The 17314-nt window shown below is 39.3% G+C and overlaps 1 protein-coding gene across 2 annotated transcripts; it reads left to right on the top strand.

Moving 5' to 3' along the window:
• The first annotated feature begins 1797 nt into the window (after window positions 1–1797).
• LOC120723130 (zinc finger protein OZF-like) lies at window positions 1798–15545 on the top strand. 2 transcript variants are annotated; one of them, XM_040014479.1, is made up of 2 exons: window positions 1798–2583; window positions 6345–8202. In XM_040014479.1, exons 1-2 carry the CDS (start codon window positions 2463–2465, stop codon window positions 7670–7672), a joined length of 1449 nt encoding a protein of 482 aa, XP_039870413.1. In that variant the 5' UTR covers window positions 1798–2462; the 3' UTR covers window positions 7673–8202. The 2 variants fall into 2 exon arrangements, with proteins under 2 accessions (XP_039870413.1, XP_039870412.1); XM_040014478.1 differs by lacking the exon at window positions 6345–8202 and adding an exon at window positions 12567–15545 and having other exon boundaries at window positions 1930–2583.
• Window positions 15546–17314: the final 1769 nt, after the last annotated feature.

Raw genomic sequence — 17314 nt, 5'->3', positions numbered from 1 at the left:
TAGAGCAAACTTATGACAGACCTGCCGTTATTTAACATGAAAATACTTTAAAATCACAGCTGTTTCGAGGGTAGAGCCGAGTAATCGTAAACACAGTTTAAAATAAAGAGATCCACCAGTTTCCACTGCCCTCCAGTGGTCAGACACAGAAACTACAGTGTGAACGTAAAAAACTTCCTGTGTGGACTTTCAAAGTAGAGTGACAATACAAACAGTCAGAGTAACCTGTTATAAAGGATTGGAAATTTGCATGTTAATTAATTTAACTTCCACAGATTGAGTATTTGGAGTGTGTTAGATTTGTGTGTTTTGTTTTTTTGTTTTTTTACAAAAGTTTGAATTTAATTTAATCTTCATAATTTAAAAAAATTCCTAATGAAAATGAAAAAAGCAAATTAATTCTAGATGATTTTACCGTTCTCAAACAAATTTTTCTAGCACAGTTCTCTGCACCCACTGTTACACTCACATTAATTATTAATAATTCAAACTCACATTTTTATAATTACGTTTTCACTCTAACATCTTCCTGATTTATTCTAAGTCCAAACATTCAGTCACGAGCTATTTAAAAGTGGCCACGTTTACTTTTTAAAAAAACTAGGTGTGAAAGTATGGGTACAGAGTGCAGAAAATGTGGATCAAATCAGGGTTCGGGAGTAATACACTGAAAAAAAAGGAACAAGACACAACCACTGAACTACTGTTCCCGGGTCTTTTTTTGTCAAAGCCCCTGAATACTTGAAATACTACCAAGATAAACAGCAGAAAATGACTAACTAGGATGGGGCTATGGTGAACGACAAACACGGCAAGACAAAAAACAAGAAACGAGTTCAATCTATGGCTGAGATGGACACTGTAGAAAGTGAAGTTAATGACGACGCAAAAATGATGAAATGGATGAGGACAACAAAGTTAAACTGAGGGCAAAAAAGGAAACTGTACATATCCTGTTATGTGAAGCACTTAGGTAAACCTCTAAACATCAGTTCTTCTTTGAACACAAGCCCAGAAACAACTTCTGTAGATTCAGCAACTGTGGCACTCTTCAACAGAAGGGAGTGACACAACTAATGTTCCTGTAGTCTTCCATGGAGCCAGCTGTCTTTAACCCACCTCCTCCTTCCCTGTCTACATCTCTCGCACAAGACTCAATAGAGAAGATTATGGAAGGCATCTTAGAGAACCAACAGCAGCAGCAGCCTGAGGAAAAAAGGCAGACAAAGAGTACCTTGCCTGTAGTTAGCCCGAGTCCCAATATGAGACAGTTGGAGCCTCCATCCACTATAGTATTTCTATTGTTCAAAGAAGGTGCATCAAAGTTAAACTGCTAAGGGAATGATAACCCTAAAATACCCTTTTGTTCAGACAGGGGGAACTGGATGCTACCAAGAAGAGGGTGGAGAAAAAGAGGAAAAGGCCAGAATCCCAACAAACAGGCCGCCTCTGCAGATTCTGCCACATGGACCTGAAACAGGGACCAAATAGCCCACACATTCATATGGGCTTCCCTGAAGTGGCAGGGAAAAACATCTACTGCCCTTCAAAAGTGTACTCTCTATACAGAGATAAAGGCATGGCCAAGGAGATGGCCTGGAAGAATTTGAGGAGTCTCCCGTCTATGAAGCAGAGAGACATAAATGGGTGGAAGAAAAAAGGAAATGAGGAAGAAACGGTTGATACTGTACATGAGAAAATTTTGTCCTAGTTGTGTTTCTTTTGTTTATAGAAATAAAAACAGATTGTAAATATAAAACCAAATATTTAATCAATCTCTGTTTCCCTCTCTAGAGAAAACATAACATTTGGTTTTATTTTACAAGATAAGAATGATGCGCTGTAACATTATTTTGTGTATCAGCAAATTTTTTCATACACACAAAAAAGACAATCCCCTAAGTATGTTATTTTCTTTTACAAAGTTAAAATCTTAATGCTGGTTAATACTTTAACTTGTATTTTGAACGTACCCACCGGAAGTGTCAGTACGTCTCGTTATGTTGTGATGCACTTCTTGAGATCGGCCGTTAGAGGCCAGTAAACCATCGTGATAAAACGCACATGTAAACCCTGGTCCGTTTTGTTTTTTAATAGCCTGAATTACTTCGTGTGCTCTTGTGTTTTAAAGGTTTCATGGTTTTCGAGGTGAGTGGATGACAACGTGGGTAAACTGCGTGAATGCAGCGCGAATAAAAGCCGGTGGAGATGCTGTGTGGAATGAAGAGGGAAGCTGTCCGTGCAGATGCCTGTTCAAAACACAGCAGACATCAATAATTCGTTTCCAAAATAATTCAGAAGAGCACGATCCCCCTTTGAGTACTTGAACACGTTCATGGATCAAAGTGAGACAGACAAATGTAACCAGGGCGTGTTTCACTGTGATCGGCGGTGATCGATTCTGCACAGGCCTGGTTCGTGTCACACAAGCCTGCAGTTTATTTTAAAGAGGAGTCGACACCATGAATGAAGTGGATTATCTTGATCATAACAGAGCTGAGAGTCTGCAGTTTGAAGAAAAACCGGACATTAAACCTCCAGATGTTGAACAGCTGCAGGACGCTGATATAAACCAAACCGCTGGTAAGAATAAACACAGCTGGAATGCGAAGAAATCTGCTAACAGCTGATTCGCTGTGGGGCTGGGTGGAGATCACGATCGCACATCTTCTCACGATTTGCTAATCTCAATTTGTAAAAATAACAAAAGTATTTGCTATCAATGACTTTTTGTGTTCTCGGAGTTAAAAGGCGGAACTCATCTGGGCATCGTGTAGCACCCGGCCGCTTTACACCGCGCACATATGCAAGAAATCTTGTAGTTTTTAAAGTAATTCCTTTTTAAAAACTACCTTTGAGCAAAGAAAAAAAATCTATATAACTTTCAAATGATATAAGGGGCAAACAAGAGATAAATGAAAAAAATAAATACATATATACAAATAAACTTATCTGTTTTAAGGCTTATTGGGTTTTTATGCATTTCACTCCTTCCTTAAAATGTCTGACATTAATCTAAATGGTTTGTTTGGCTACATTAATTAGCAGATATACGCTCATTGGCCACTTTGTTAGGTACAGCTGTTTAATCACTCATTTATACAAATTTTTAATCAGTCAGTCACAGCATCTCAGTGGTCAAGGCGACCTGCTGTTGAGACCGAGCATCAGAATGAAGGCGAAAGTTGATTTTGGTGACTTTAAACGTGGCATTTTGTAACCGTCGCTCTGACTGAAACATTTTTCAGACCTCCAGTTTTTTGGTTTCCTAAAAGCTCAAAGAAAAAGTACAACCAAATAAAAAAATGTTCTAAGCATTCAACTCTTTTTTTTATTTTTATTTTTTTCTAGGAATTTCATTATAAAAATAAATATTATTCGTCACCCGTAAAGGAGCTTCTTCAGCTTTTGAATGTTCTTATATAATTTTTCATGATTTTTGCTTTTAGATAGAAAAATATGGACGGTGCTCTCCCTAAAGTTAAGTTTAGTTCATGAAACAAAGATATTTGTGGTATGAAAACATCACAGAGCAACATGCCTTCCCTATGTTTATCATTACATATGGGATTATGGGATAACCACTTTGTGTCTGTACACTTTAACATTCCAAGATTTCATCCTGGATCATGTAATGCAAAGCACCTCTCGCCACTTAATAACAGTAATGATCAGATTTCCCTTTAAACAATAAATGTCCTTCTGCATGCTCATAAATCTGTTTGCAGTGTATCAGGATCTGCTGAGGAAATTAGGTGAGCTTACAACTGTTACAACATTTTCCAGTTCCAATAGAATATCAGTGTTTACGTTATGCTTCGGATTTATCTCCTGATGGGCTGATACATTCTTGGAGGAAAGTCTTGTGATGGTTACATCACAATTATAGGAGCTAATATATTACTTTTAATTTTGTGTAAAATTTGTAGTCAGGAGTATTTCATGTTTTTGTTGAGGGTCACCAGTTTATTTAAAGGCTACTAAAAAAGTATTAATTTAATTGAGATTTGCTTCTATATGATAATCACAAACATGTCAGCCTATTGCTGAACAAACACTCTGCTGCATATTAAAACAATCAAACTGTCAAAACATTTTATGTTTTTACTTAAATACCCATTCAATCCCACTGGCAACAATTATTGCCGTTTTAACTGCCTATGACATTTAATTCAACATATTGTGTGTAGGGGAAGTCTAAGGAGTAAAATGCATTCACTCATTTTGCAGGGAAACATTTGGGATTAAATGGGTTAAGTAAATACTTTATATACTGAAAATCAGTGTATTATTTTATCACAGTATAAACATGAAACTGAATGTCTTATACGGCTTCCTTTAGCTTACAGAACTGCAGAACTATTGCTATTCAGTTTGACACGAAGTCATCAGGGTATGAAATCAAAGGCTGGCCTGCAGGCATCCCAAAGCTGCTCCAGCTTCTTGGGTTTCCTCCTCCATATTTCCATCTTTGTCCTCAGATGTACTCAATAATATTCATATCAAGAGACTGCTGGCTAAGCCCGAAGAACTTTGAGAAACTTCAAAATGGAACCCGAAGTGTAGCAAGGAGCTCCGTCTTGCTGAGAAATTTGACCAAATCATTTTGACCCACGTTCCCCCTGACATCTCCATACTGGATGGCACTCTGAACCACAATCTTTTCATTGTGAAAGCATTGTTGTAACTGAATCATGATGGCATGCGCTTATATCAGATCTTATGCAAAGAAAGAAAGAAAAGGTTTTGGTGTCACAGGTGTGAAAGACCTCCTATATTCAATGAAAATAGGCAGTCTATTAAGCCATCATTATTTTGTCTCTAGCCATTTGAGGTTTTTGTTTTTGCTTCCTTTACTGCTTCATAAGTAATTATATCTAAGCTTTATTTTTACCACATCCCCAAGATAAAGATCTGTGGTTTACCAAAATTTCAATTCAAAATATGTTATTTATACAGCATCAAATCACAACAACAGTCGCCTCAAGGTGCTTTATATTGTACAATATAAAGCAATAATACATACAGAGAAAAACCCAACAACCATATGAATCCCTATGAACAAGAACTTTGGTGACAGTGGGAAGGAAAAACTCCCTTTTAACCGCCGCAACCGGTTGGGGTGAGAGGAGGAAAACAGGACAAAGACATGCTGTGGAAGAGAGCCAGAGATTAATAACAAGTATGATTCAGTGCAGAGAGGTCTATTAACACATAATGAGTTAGAAAGGTGACTGAAGAAGAAACACCCAGTGCATCATGGGAATCCCCCAGCAGCCTACACTTACTGCAGCATAACTAAGGGAGGATTCAGGGATAAGATAAGTTTGAAGCCTAATCTTAAAAGTAAAGATAGTGAATTTGGTCATTTAACAATTTGTTTGAATACTTCTTTTTCCAGGTTAGAATTACCATACAGCATACATCTTTAATGATTAAAAAACAACAACAATTATGTGCACAACTTTGAATTTATTTTGGATTTTCTAAGCCACACAGGGTCATACAAGTTGAAATATGTACATTAATATTTGGTTAAATGTCCCTTAGCTAATTGCACCTTGACCAGACTTGTTATCCATCAACAAGCTTCTCACATAATTCAGGCTGGATTTTGACCACTCTTCTCAGCAGAATTGTTAGCTTTTATTTAAAACTGTTTGGTTTCCTGGCACAGATCCGAGTGTAAGCATAGTTCACAAAGTTTCAAGTGGATGGATCTCTGGGCTTTGCCCATTCCAGAACCTTAATGTCAGCCTGGTTTATTCATCCCGATGCCAGTTTTGATGTGTTTCAGCCCATTATCCTGTTAGAACGTTAACTGTGTCCCAATTTCAACCATCTAGCTGTTGATTTGAGGTGAAGTTGAAGAATTTGGAGGTAGTCTTCCTTCATTATTCCATTCTGTTGGTGGAATTTAGCACAGGCAGTAAAACAGCCTGATGACAATGAAACTGTCACGCATGAATCACCATGCATGACAGTTGGTACAGTGTTTCTGCAATGCCGTCTATAAATTAAATTAATTCAAATAAATGAAATAAAATTAAACTGTGAACTCTGTTGTTGTTGGGGTTTTTTGTTTTTTTTTACTTTTAAAAGAATAGCTCAAAGAAATTAAAAATTAAAAGCCCAAAATTACCATGACATTCACACCCATGAGAAGTGGATTTAAACATCTTACCATTACTGTAATTGTTAGGGTGACTGGTGATGGATAGTGTTTCATTTTTGGTCTCAAAATAATCCCCACTGTAACTTGAATTTCAGATTACATTAACAGCTACTGAAATCAAGGTGAACATATAGAAGCCTACAGTCAGTGATGTACATGTATGTTTCAGTATTCCCCGCAGATGTCCAGCAGATGTTGGTGATTAAAGAAGAGCTACCCTGGACCCCCAGTCTGGACCAGCAGAATCTAGACCACCTCCACATAAAGGAGGAGCATGAGGAGCTGTGGATCGATACAGGGGGAGCGCATCTTGCTGTTAGCACTAAGTGCACATTGTCTTCTATTTCCATGAAGTGTGAAGATGAAAGAGAAGAAAAACCTCAGATTGTACAGCTTCATCAAAGTCAGACTGAAGACAATGCAGAAGCAGAAGCTACAAACAGCAGCTCAGCTACAAATATCAACAATGAAATTGATGAAAAGGATTGTAGAGGACCAGAAATCGCTGGGAACTCTAATCCAAATTTCCATTTCCAACTAAATGCTGTTGAGAAGGCCCCAGACTCTTCTGAAACAGACATTAGTGATGGAGATGATTGGCAGGAGCCTTTATCTGATGCTGGACCTGCAAACGAAGATGGTGACAGTGGTTGCCCTATACCTAAATCAAACTTGAAAACTCTGAAATCACTGAAAAGCAAGTGTTCTTTTCAGAGAAGGAAGACATGTCATTCATTCAAAAGGCCTTATGGCTGTTTGGCTAATGAGAAATTTAACAGAGTGAAACAAAGTGAATTTTCAAAGATGATAGTCAACACAGGAGAAAAAACATTTACCTGTGGTGTTTGTGCAAAAAGATTTAAACAGAAACAAAATCTGAAGACACATATGAGAGTCCACACAGGTGATAAACCATATAACTGTGATTTTTGTGGAAAAGACTTTAGACATCACTATAGTTTTAAAGTACACATCAGAATCCATACTGGGGAAAAACCGTTTGTTTGTGGCATTTGTGGTGAAAAATTTAGAAAAAAGCAAAATCTCAAACGCCACATGAGGGTTCACACAGGAGAGAAACCATTCAGCTGTGTTGTCTGCGCAAAAAGATTTACACAGCAGGGCGTTCTGAAGAGACATATGAGAGTTCACACGAGAGAGAAACCATTTGGCTGCAATCTGTGTAATAAAATGTTTACACAGCAGGGGGTTCTGAAGAGGCACATGAGGGTGCACACAGGAGAGAAACCATTCAGCTGTGGTGCATGTGGGAAAAAGTTTGTGCATCAACATGACCTCAAAATACACATCAGAGTCCACACTGGAGAGAAACAGTTCAGCTGTCCTGCGTGTGAAAAGCGATTTACTCAGCAGGGAAGCCTCAAGAGACACATGAGGGTGCACACTGGAGAGAAACCATTTGGTTGTAATGTGTGTGGGAAAACTTTTACTCAACAGGGAAGTCTAAATAGGCACACGAGAAGCCACACACAGTAGAAATTGTACTGGGTCTTAGTACTATTTGAAACAGTTTTAACCAACCAATCTGTGTTCATTAAACCTGAGATGAGATAAACTTGAGGATTTCTGATTCACAAAGAAAGTTAACTTAAACTGAGTGAGACTCTGTACACTAAACCTACTCACTGACAAGTTTTCTTTAACAAACTGACTCATTTCCTTATTCCAAAAGTTGCTATCAAACCACTTGGTGGAGCAAATGAATTTAGACAAGTTTACATTTTATAAACACTAAAATGCTGATTAGGTGTCAATTCACTATCTTTTTATTTACCATGATGGCTTTTTAATTTTTCAGTGGTCAATTTGTATGAGTGAAGAAAGTGAATATCTCACTTATTTATTATCAGCTAAGAATTATAGTGGCTTGCAAAAGTATTCGCCCCCCTTGAACTTCCCCACGTTTTGTCACATTACAGCCACAAACATGAATCAATTTCATTGGAATTCCACGTGAAAGACCAACACAAAGTGGTGTACACGTGAGACACGGAACGAAAATCATACATGATTCCAAACATTTTTTTACAAATAAATAACTGAAAAGTGGGGTGTGCGTAATTATTCAGCCCCCTGAGTCAATACTTTGTAGAACCACCTTTTGCTGCAATTATAGCTCTTCTTTGCAAAAACAACTCCAGCTCAGTCAGATTAGATCAGCAGTCTCCAACCTTTTTTGCGCCACGGACCAGTTTATGCCCGACAATATTTTCACGGACCGGCCTTTAAGGTGTCGCGGATAAATACAACAAAATAAAACCAGTACCGGTACCGAAAAAAAGAAGATTTATTCATAACACACTTGAAAAGACCCAGGAAAACAGAGTTAACGATAAAAACGATAACAAAATAATGCTGAAAACCAATAAAAACCCTGAAAACCATACATTTCACACCTGAGCCTCAACTTTCGCGGCCCGGTACCAAACGACTCACGGCCCGGGGGTTGGGGACCGCTGGATTAGATGGACAGCGTTTGTGAACAGCAGTTTTCAGATCTTGCCACAGATTCTCGATTGGATTTAGATCTGGACTTTGACTGGGCCATTCTAACACATGGATATGTTTTGTTTTAAACCATTCCATTGTTGCCCTTGCTTTATGTTTAGGGTCGATGTCCTGCTGGAGGTGAACCTCCGCCCCAGGATTCCAAGATTGCCCTGTATTTGGCTCCATCCATCTTCCCATCAACTCTGACCAGCTTCCCTGTCCCTGCTGAAGAGAAGCACCCCCAGAGCATGATGCTACCACCACCATATTTGACAGTGGGGATGGTGTGTTCAGAGTGATGTGCAGTGTTAGTTTTCCGCCACACATAGCGTTTTGCATTTTGGCCAAAAAGTTCCATTTTGGTCTCATCTGACCAGAGCAGCTTCTTCCACATGTTTGCTGTGTCCCCCACATGGCTTGTGGCAAACTGCAAACGGGACTTCTTATGGTTTTCTGTTAACAATGGCTTTCTTTTTGCCACTCTTCCATAAAGGCCAACTTTGTGCAGTGCACGACTAATAGTTGTCCTATGGACAGATTCCCCCGCCTGAGCTGTAGATCTCTGCAGCTCGTCCAGAGTCACCATGGGCCTCTTGGCTGCATTTCTGATCAGCGCTCTCCTTGTTCGGCCTTTGAGTTTAGATGGATGGCCTTGTCTTGGTAGGTTTACAGTTGTGCCATACTCCTTCAATTTCTGAGTGATCGCTTGAACAGTGCTCCATGGGATGTTCAAGGCTTGGAAAATCTTTTTGTAGCCTAAGCCTAAATTTCTCAATAACTTTATCCCTGACCTGTCTGGTGTGTTCTTTGGATTTCATGGTGTTGTTGCTCCCAATATTCTCTTAGACAACCTCTGAGGCCGTCACAGAGCAGCTGTATTTGTACTGACATTAGATTACACACAGGTGCACTCTATTTAGTCATTAGCACTCATCAGGCAACGTCTATGGGCAACTGACTGCACTCAGACCAAAGGGGGCTGAATAATTACGCACACCCCACTTTGCAGTTATTTATTTGTAAAAAAATGTTTGGAATCATGTATGATTTTCATTCCACTGCTCACTTGTACACCACTTTGTTTTGGTCTTTGACGTGGAATTCCAATAAAATTGATTCATGTTTGTGGCTGTAATGTGACAAAATGTGGGAAAGTTCAAGGGGGGCGAATACTTTTGCAAGCCACTGTAAATCCATCTTTCTAACTGTGAGAGTCTTTGAATATTAATGCAGGTATCAGACTGTCAGCCAGTTAGTTAAATTAGACTGGAAACAGTGTACATTACTATAGAACCACTGTTTACATCAAAATCACCTGTATAAAGTTTCAAAGTGTTGTCATGTGTACAGAAGAAATAGCATTTCTCTGTGCAATGAAATTCTTCCTTTGCTGTCCACACACCAATGCCAAGTTAGGTAGGGTTGAAGGAGCAAGATAAATAAGGATACAAATAAGACAAGATATTAAGATAAATAACATAAAAAAAACAAGGATAAAAAAATAGTGAAAGATAAATAAGTACAAAAAAAATAAGTGAAGACAAAGTATGCAGATGCCAATGTAAATGGATGTACAAAGGAGCTTAATGTGCAAAATGAACTTGGTGTGCAAAGTGTCCTGATGTGCAAATTGCAGTTGAGGTAGGTCAGATGTTCAGGAATCTGATAGGAGAAGGAGTTGTTGAATCGGGATGTTCTGGATTTCACACTTCTAAACCTTGGTATTGAGAGCAGAAGTGTGAACAGTCCGTGTTGAGGCTGTGTGGGGTCTTTGAGGATGGAGGCAGCTCTCCTCTGGACTCTGTGATGGTAGATGCTCTGCAGAGAGGGCGATCTTCTCTGCAGTTGTTATCACTCTCTGCAGGCGTTATCACTCTCTGCAGGCGTTTGCAGTCCATAGCAGTACTGCTGCCGTACCACGCAGTGATGCAGCTGGATAGTGTGCTCTCCACAGTGCAGCTGTAGAAGCTGCTGAGGATCTTGGCCAACAAATTAAATTTCCTCAGCCTCCTCAGGAAATACAGCCGCTGCTGAGCCTTCTTGACCAGCTGTGTGGTGTTCAGTGTCCAGGTGAGGTCCTCACTGATGTTTACTGTGTTGTAATCAATCATACTGTTGGAAAGATGTCTGTCACAGCTAGATCTTGGAGAAAATCTCAGTGAACATGAGACTGAAATGACTTAAAACTGTAAAACTGAACAAAATGTGTTGTTAAAGTGACTTTTAAAATCCAGCTGCAAACAGTCTGATTGTAATCTAATTACATTTCATATTGAAGTGTGTCCACAGGTTGGAATTCAGTCATTAATTGACGTAAAATACCAGTTTAAAGTTTCATTATCTGAAATTCAGAGTCGGACCCACCAAGACTGTTGACCCAGAACCAGAACTAGATCAGCAGATCATTTCCCAGTCAGACTATGTTTTTATGGCAGGATGGATCCAAAATGGATCGGGGATTCAGACTGGATCACACCTGGATCTGGTTTGGCTCCGGTCATTGCCTAGCTCATCCCGTCCAGATCTGTTTTTGATTAGTTATCTTGTCAAAAAGTCAATGCAGCTAGCAGCCTGGGCCATGCCTTGTCATGTTTAACTTCTTTGATGGATTTCTTGTTTTCTTTTAATTAAACCTGTACATTGTAAGTTAATAGTTCTTAGTGTGTAAGATGTCTGTGGTGATAAAAATAAAGATGTATTTTTTCAAGCAACATAGCTACAGTTGTCTTTGTTGTTGTTGTTGTTGTTTACAAAGAATACAGAATCAAAAAATGAAAGTCTTAGGTTCAGGTTTTTGACATTTTTATGGTAATTAAATTATTTCCCTTTTTGTTACGGATTAGGTGACTTGAAGTTGAGAGGAAGAATATAATTTTACTAAACAGCACATGAAACTCTCAAGTTACTTTCTTTTTGTATGTGGATTTAGTCTTTTTGTTTTCTGCTGACAGTAGTCACTAACAAGTTTACTGGTTATCGAGGCGAGCTGCTGGAAATACGCTCTGGTCAGTTGGAGATACTTTTATGTTGCTATATGTATTTTTATCTTTCACACTGCCACCAACCTAATGACCCACATCTTTTCACAATAACCATAGCCAGGCCTGGAGCTAATTGAATAAGAAATAATTTGGTCTTGTTATTGGAAAAAAGTAAATATTCAAAGAGAAAAAAGATTTTTTTTTTTTTTAAATGGACTGCTCTTTTGTTTCAGTTTTAGAAATTGCATAATTTTTTGATAACTTAACTGCTTGTCAAAAGAACTAAACCATTTCAGTTCTTTAAATATTTTTTTTTAAAGAAAACATATTCTTCAGTCCAGAAATAAACAAATAACAAATACAGTAGAAGCATGTGCCGTTTCCATAGTGTAGTGGTTATCACGTTCACCTAAGATGTGAAAAGTCCCTGGTCTGAAACCGGGTGGAAACATGCTTCTTTGCTTATGCGTCCTGATACAAAAGTGTCTGACTGCAGGTACTGCTTTATCTTGTGGGGTTGTACTGTTGTTGGGAAACAAAGAAGAGAAAGTACTCAAATCTGGTACAGGGCTTTGGTGTTTTCTGCCTTTGGAAACTCTTTAAGAATGGAAAAGCACTTTTAGTATTTGGCATTTGGAAGTTAATGACAAACATTAATAGTGCTTTCACAGCTGGAAATAATCATATTTGTTGCAGGTCATGTAGTTATATGTTGAATTTGGAAGGCTTGATTAAAAAAAAAATGTGTTAATTTATTTTCACATTAGATTCTTGTTCAAGCACTTTATGATACAGCAGTTAGCATCAGTGTGCACCATCACCATGTATACAAATTCTTCTGTTGACCACAAGAATATGGAGTCACTGTTGTCCCGTGTCTGTTTTTGTGTTCTCTGCAGATGTCCAACAGCTGTTGGTGATCAAAGAAGAGGTTTCCCATGAATGGAGCAACAGTCCGGACCAGAAGGGCCCAGAGCTTCTCTTTAAAAAGGAGGAACAAGATGAACTCAGTAACAGTGAGGTGGGAGAGCCGCTTAATGATCTAACAAAGGCTGATATCATCAGGCTCCAACTCACTGCTGGTCCTGTGAAGACTGAAAACGATGAAGAGAAGCCTAACTCTTTACTTCTCCTTCAGAATCAAATGGGAGAGGCAGAGCCTCCACTTTGCAGCTTAGCTAAACAGATAAAAACAGAAAGTGATGGAGAGGACCGTGAAGGACCTGGACCTGGATCATGGAACCCAGATCCAAATACTGATGAGAAGGCTTCAGACTCTTCTGCGACTGACGTCTCAGATGATGATGATGATGATGATGATAGTGACGATGGTGGTGGTGATTGGCAGGAACCTTTGTCAGATTCTGGACCTCCAAATGATGACGGTGAAAATAATCAGGGAGCTCCTACATCAAGTGCAAATGGACTCAAATCTCCAAAAAGCAAGAGGCCTGTTCAGAGGCTCATGACAAGCCATTTAATGGAAACTTCCTCCAGGCATTTGGGAAATGTAGATTCACCCAGACAAGACAGACAATTTATCTGTGGTATTTGCGGAAAACGATTTACACAAAAACAAAATCTTAAGACACATATCCGAATTCACACTGGTGAAAAACCATTTCATTGTGATTTTTGTGGAAAGCGTTTTCGACATCTCTATAGTTTCAAGGCGCACATCAGAATCCACACAGGAGAGAAACCGTTTGTATGTGACATCTGTGGTGAAAGGTTTACACAACAGCAAAATATCAAGAGGCACATCAGGGTTCACACAGGTGAGAAACCATTCGGTTGTGGGGTTTGCACAAAAAGATTTACACAACAGGTGGACCTGAAGAGACATATGAGAGTTCACACAAGAGAAAAACCATTTGGTTGTGATCTTTGCAGTAAAAGATATAACCGGAAAACACAATTAAGTGCACACATGAGAGTTCACACAGGAGAAAAACAGTTTGCTTGCGACATTTGTGGTAAAAGGTTTAACCGGATGGCGCTTGTTAAAGCACACACAAGGGTTCACACAGGAGAGAAACCATATGGCTGTGATATTTGTGGCAAAAGATTTAACAGGAAATCACATCTCAAAGCCCACACAAGAGGCCACACAGGAGAGAAACCACATGGTTGCGATGTCTGTGGCAAAAACTTTGTACATCAGCGCGATCTCAAGATCCACATCAGAGTTCACACCGGAGAGAAACAGTTTAGCTGCACTGTATGTGGGAAGAGATTCACCCATCAGGGAACTCTGACGAGACACATGAGAGTCCACACTGGAGAGAAGCCATTTAGCTGTGGTGTTTGTGGTAAAACGTTTACTCAGAAGGGAAATCTAAACAGACACGTGAAAACCCACACGGAGTAACAGCTTTGAAGGTTCTGTGGATGCACTTACCTGCTAATGAATAAGTTGGATGGATCTTTTTTGTTTGTTTGGTCATTAATTATGTCTGTTCATGCTATTGGGTGCTTTGAAGGATGCCCTGTACTGTATGAAAAAAATAGAGACTATGGCTGGTGACATTTATAGTAGGGGTGGTACCATGTGCTCAAAGTGATGCAAGCTATATTGTAATTGGGAAATATATTACTTGAATTCCAGATAGCATTTATTTATACATTTTCTATATCCAAGGTACATAACCATGTTTAGTCATAATATTTTTAATAATAATCTATGCTTGAGCATTTTGTTTTTCTGTATAAACCAGAACTCGGTGGGTGGGTGGGTGTGCACCAAAATAAGTTTGGATCAGCATACCACAGTCAAACAGCAGCTATGTGGTGTTGGATAACACAGAACCAGATGGACACATCTACTCCTGATTGCTTTTCTGGTATGGAGTATATCAACTAATGTTATTTAGGTTTTAATTTTGCATTTAATTTCAACTCCTTATTGTATTTAGATTTTGTATTTAATCGCTTTCTTTTTTGGTTGCTCTAACAGTAACTTGCCAACTTCTTGATTAATAAAATATTTATTCTTTTTATTCTTCCTCTTGAGCTTTTTACTTAAAGCATGATGTCATCAATTATCATCATTTTTCACAATGCTTATAACCTGTGGCATTGTTGGATATAACTGTTATGAAGGACAGAAACAGGATCTTGGGTTGAAGATGATGTTGAATTGCAATGCAAAAAATGGAAGCTTATGACACACAGTAGAAAGTATTGTAAACACTGGAGGTAAGCATCTTGCAGAATATTAACCCATTTATTGCTTGGTTACATGATTAATTATTGCATTTAATTGGTTGGCAACCATCTGGCAACCACAAGGGGAGAAATGTGTATTTCCCAAACAAGTTTGTGTGGAAGATGTTAACTTGTCTTCAAACTCTTACCAGTTACTCTCAGAGCAGCTTCAAAAGGTGCAGCACAGACTGGAAACAAAACATTTGTTTTCAGATTAAAAGTTGTGCCTCAACATTGTAGCAATGACATTTTAAAAGCCACAATTTTTACTTTGAAGCCAAACAATCCCAGTATAGGGCAGTCTCTCCTCTGGTAAATGGACTGATTCTTATATAGCGCCTTTCTACTCTCACGGAGTACTCAAAGCACTCTATACAAGAAGCCACATTCACCCAATCTCACAAGCACTTTACCCAAGCTTGGTACTGTTTCCTAACTACATTCATACTCCGATGGATGCATCAGAGAGCGACTTAGGGTTAGTATCTTACCCAAGGATATTTGGCATGCAGACTGGAGAAGCCAAAGATTGAACCACCAACCTTCCGATAGGTAGGTGACCTGCTCTACCTCCTGAGCTACAGCCACACCAGTGGTATGGTTCCTGTAAACTTCAAATATGCAGTAGTGTAGCCACTGGCCTTGATTGCACATTATTATATACATATTTAAACACACACACACACACACACACACACACACACACACACACGTAGATATACACATATACATATATATGGACGGCGTATACATATATATGGACGGCGTCAACACATTAACGAGCAAACTGCGCTAACGCAGTAGTTCCCACCAATTGAGCATTGCGTGGCACATCCGACATAGTTTTACTTTTGTCCATGACGCGCTTACCTTCAGGGTCATGCTTCACAAGAAGACCAAAATAGTTCCAAAGGCCAGATCTGAATGAGGGTGGAGGAGGTTCAATTTGCCATGTTGCGACAAGCTTAGCTTCTGTCTTGCTAGCTTGCGCTGCGCTCAGTGGATCTGCGCTCGACAGTGCAACCTAGGCGGAGTAGTCGAACGCAGATCCACTGAGTGCTCAACACAGACAGCATCGTCAGAAGAAAAGTTGATAAAATAAATTAAAAATTTTGTATTGTTCGATACATATGCGTACCGAACCGAAAGCACTGTATCGAACGGTTCAATATCGATATGAGTATTGTTGCACCCCTAATAAAAATACATACATACATACATACATAAGTGAGAAGCAGGATTATAAATTCAGTTCTGGATTTAACAGGGAACCAATAAAGGGAAGCCAATATGCTCCCTCTTTCTAGTCCCTCTCAGTACTCTTGCTGCAACATTTTGGATCAACTGAAGGCTTTTCAGGGAGTTTTAGGACATCCTAATGATAACAAATTACACTAGTCGAGCCTAGAATAAATGGTTTAGCTACTTCAGCATCAGTCTGAGACTGTATGTTTCTAATTTTAGAGATGTTGCACAAACGGAAGAAAGCAGTGTTGGTGTGTGTTATCTGGCTTCATGGATAGATAAAGTTGCGTGTCATCTGTGTAGCAGTGAAAATGTATGCTTTGCCTTCTAATGTTACTACCTAGCTTAAGCATGTATAATGTAAACAGAATCTGTCCTAGCACTGAACCTTGTGGAATTCCATAATTAACCTTAATTAGAGGACTGTTAGGATTAAAATGATTAAATAAAGCTGTTTTTATGATTTCCTATAAACACACTGCGATGTGCTCATTAAAGTGTTGGTGCTCCATGTTATGAAGGTCAGAAGCTTCATTCAGCGCCATGACTAGGGATGGGTATCGAAAACCGGTTCTTGTTGAGAACCGGTTCCCACTGTTTCAATTCCTTGGAATTGTTTGCCATTTTTGCAAACGATTCCCTTATCGATTCCAGTCGCCCTGAATGACGTCACCACGTTGCGGAGCGTCATTTACCTGGCAGGAAACATGGCGGCTCAAACGCTCAAAAGTTTGGTTATACTTTACAAGAACGGAAGACAACAGGGCAACTTGCAATACTTGCAAAGTAGATATTTCATTTAAGGGAGGAAACACTACGAATATGCAAAAGCATTTGCTCACAAAACACGTGATGACCTTAAATGAATGTCGTGTTTTTAATTCCGCTCCGGACTCGTGAATCTCAACCCAGCAGCAGCGGTAACGTTTGCACGTCCTCTCCCGTTAATGCGGCAGGTAAATAATCAACTAACAGTGCATATTATGTTAGCGCGATCTGCCATTATCTGCCATTACTGTGCGTTTAGGTGACCATGATGAGAGAGACAGAGTCTGGCTGGCGCTCGCTGGCAGTTCTCGCTGCAGTCTACCGGTAGCGTCTCCTTTCAAGCCAGGATAGACTAATGTTACCGAGCAGAGACTAAGTTTGTGGTCAAAGGCTTGCACCCATTTGCCACAGCAGATGCCCCCGATTT

The sequence above is a fragment of the Simochromis diagramma genome, unplaced genomic scaffold (genome assembly GCF_900408965.1).
Source record: "Simochromis diagramma unplaced genomic scaffold, fSimDia1.1 OVJJ01000669.1, whole genome shotgun sequence".
NCBI classification, from domain to species: domain Eukaryota; kingdom Metazoa; phylum Chordata; class Actinopteri; order Cichliformes; family Cichlidae; genus Simochromis; species Simochromis diagramma.
Note: the sequence above shows the minus strand (reverse complement) of the source record. Positions and strands in the feature narration are given on the sequence as shown.

What these genes read in the sequence shown, in the direction of transcription:
- LOC120723130 (XM_040014478.1), top strand. Translation starts at nt 2,463, where the DNA reads ATGAATGAAGTGGATTATCTTGATCATAACAGAGCTGAGAGTCTGCAG. An exon ending in TGATATAAACCAAACCGCTG is followed by an intron (nt 2,584 to 12,566) that starts GTAAGAATAAAC and finishes TGTTCTCTGCAG; the next exon opens with ATGTCCAACAGCTGTTGGTG.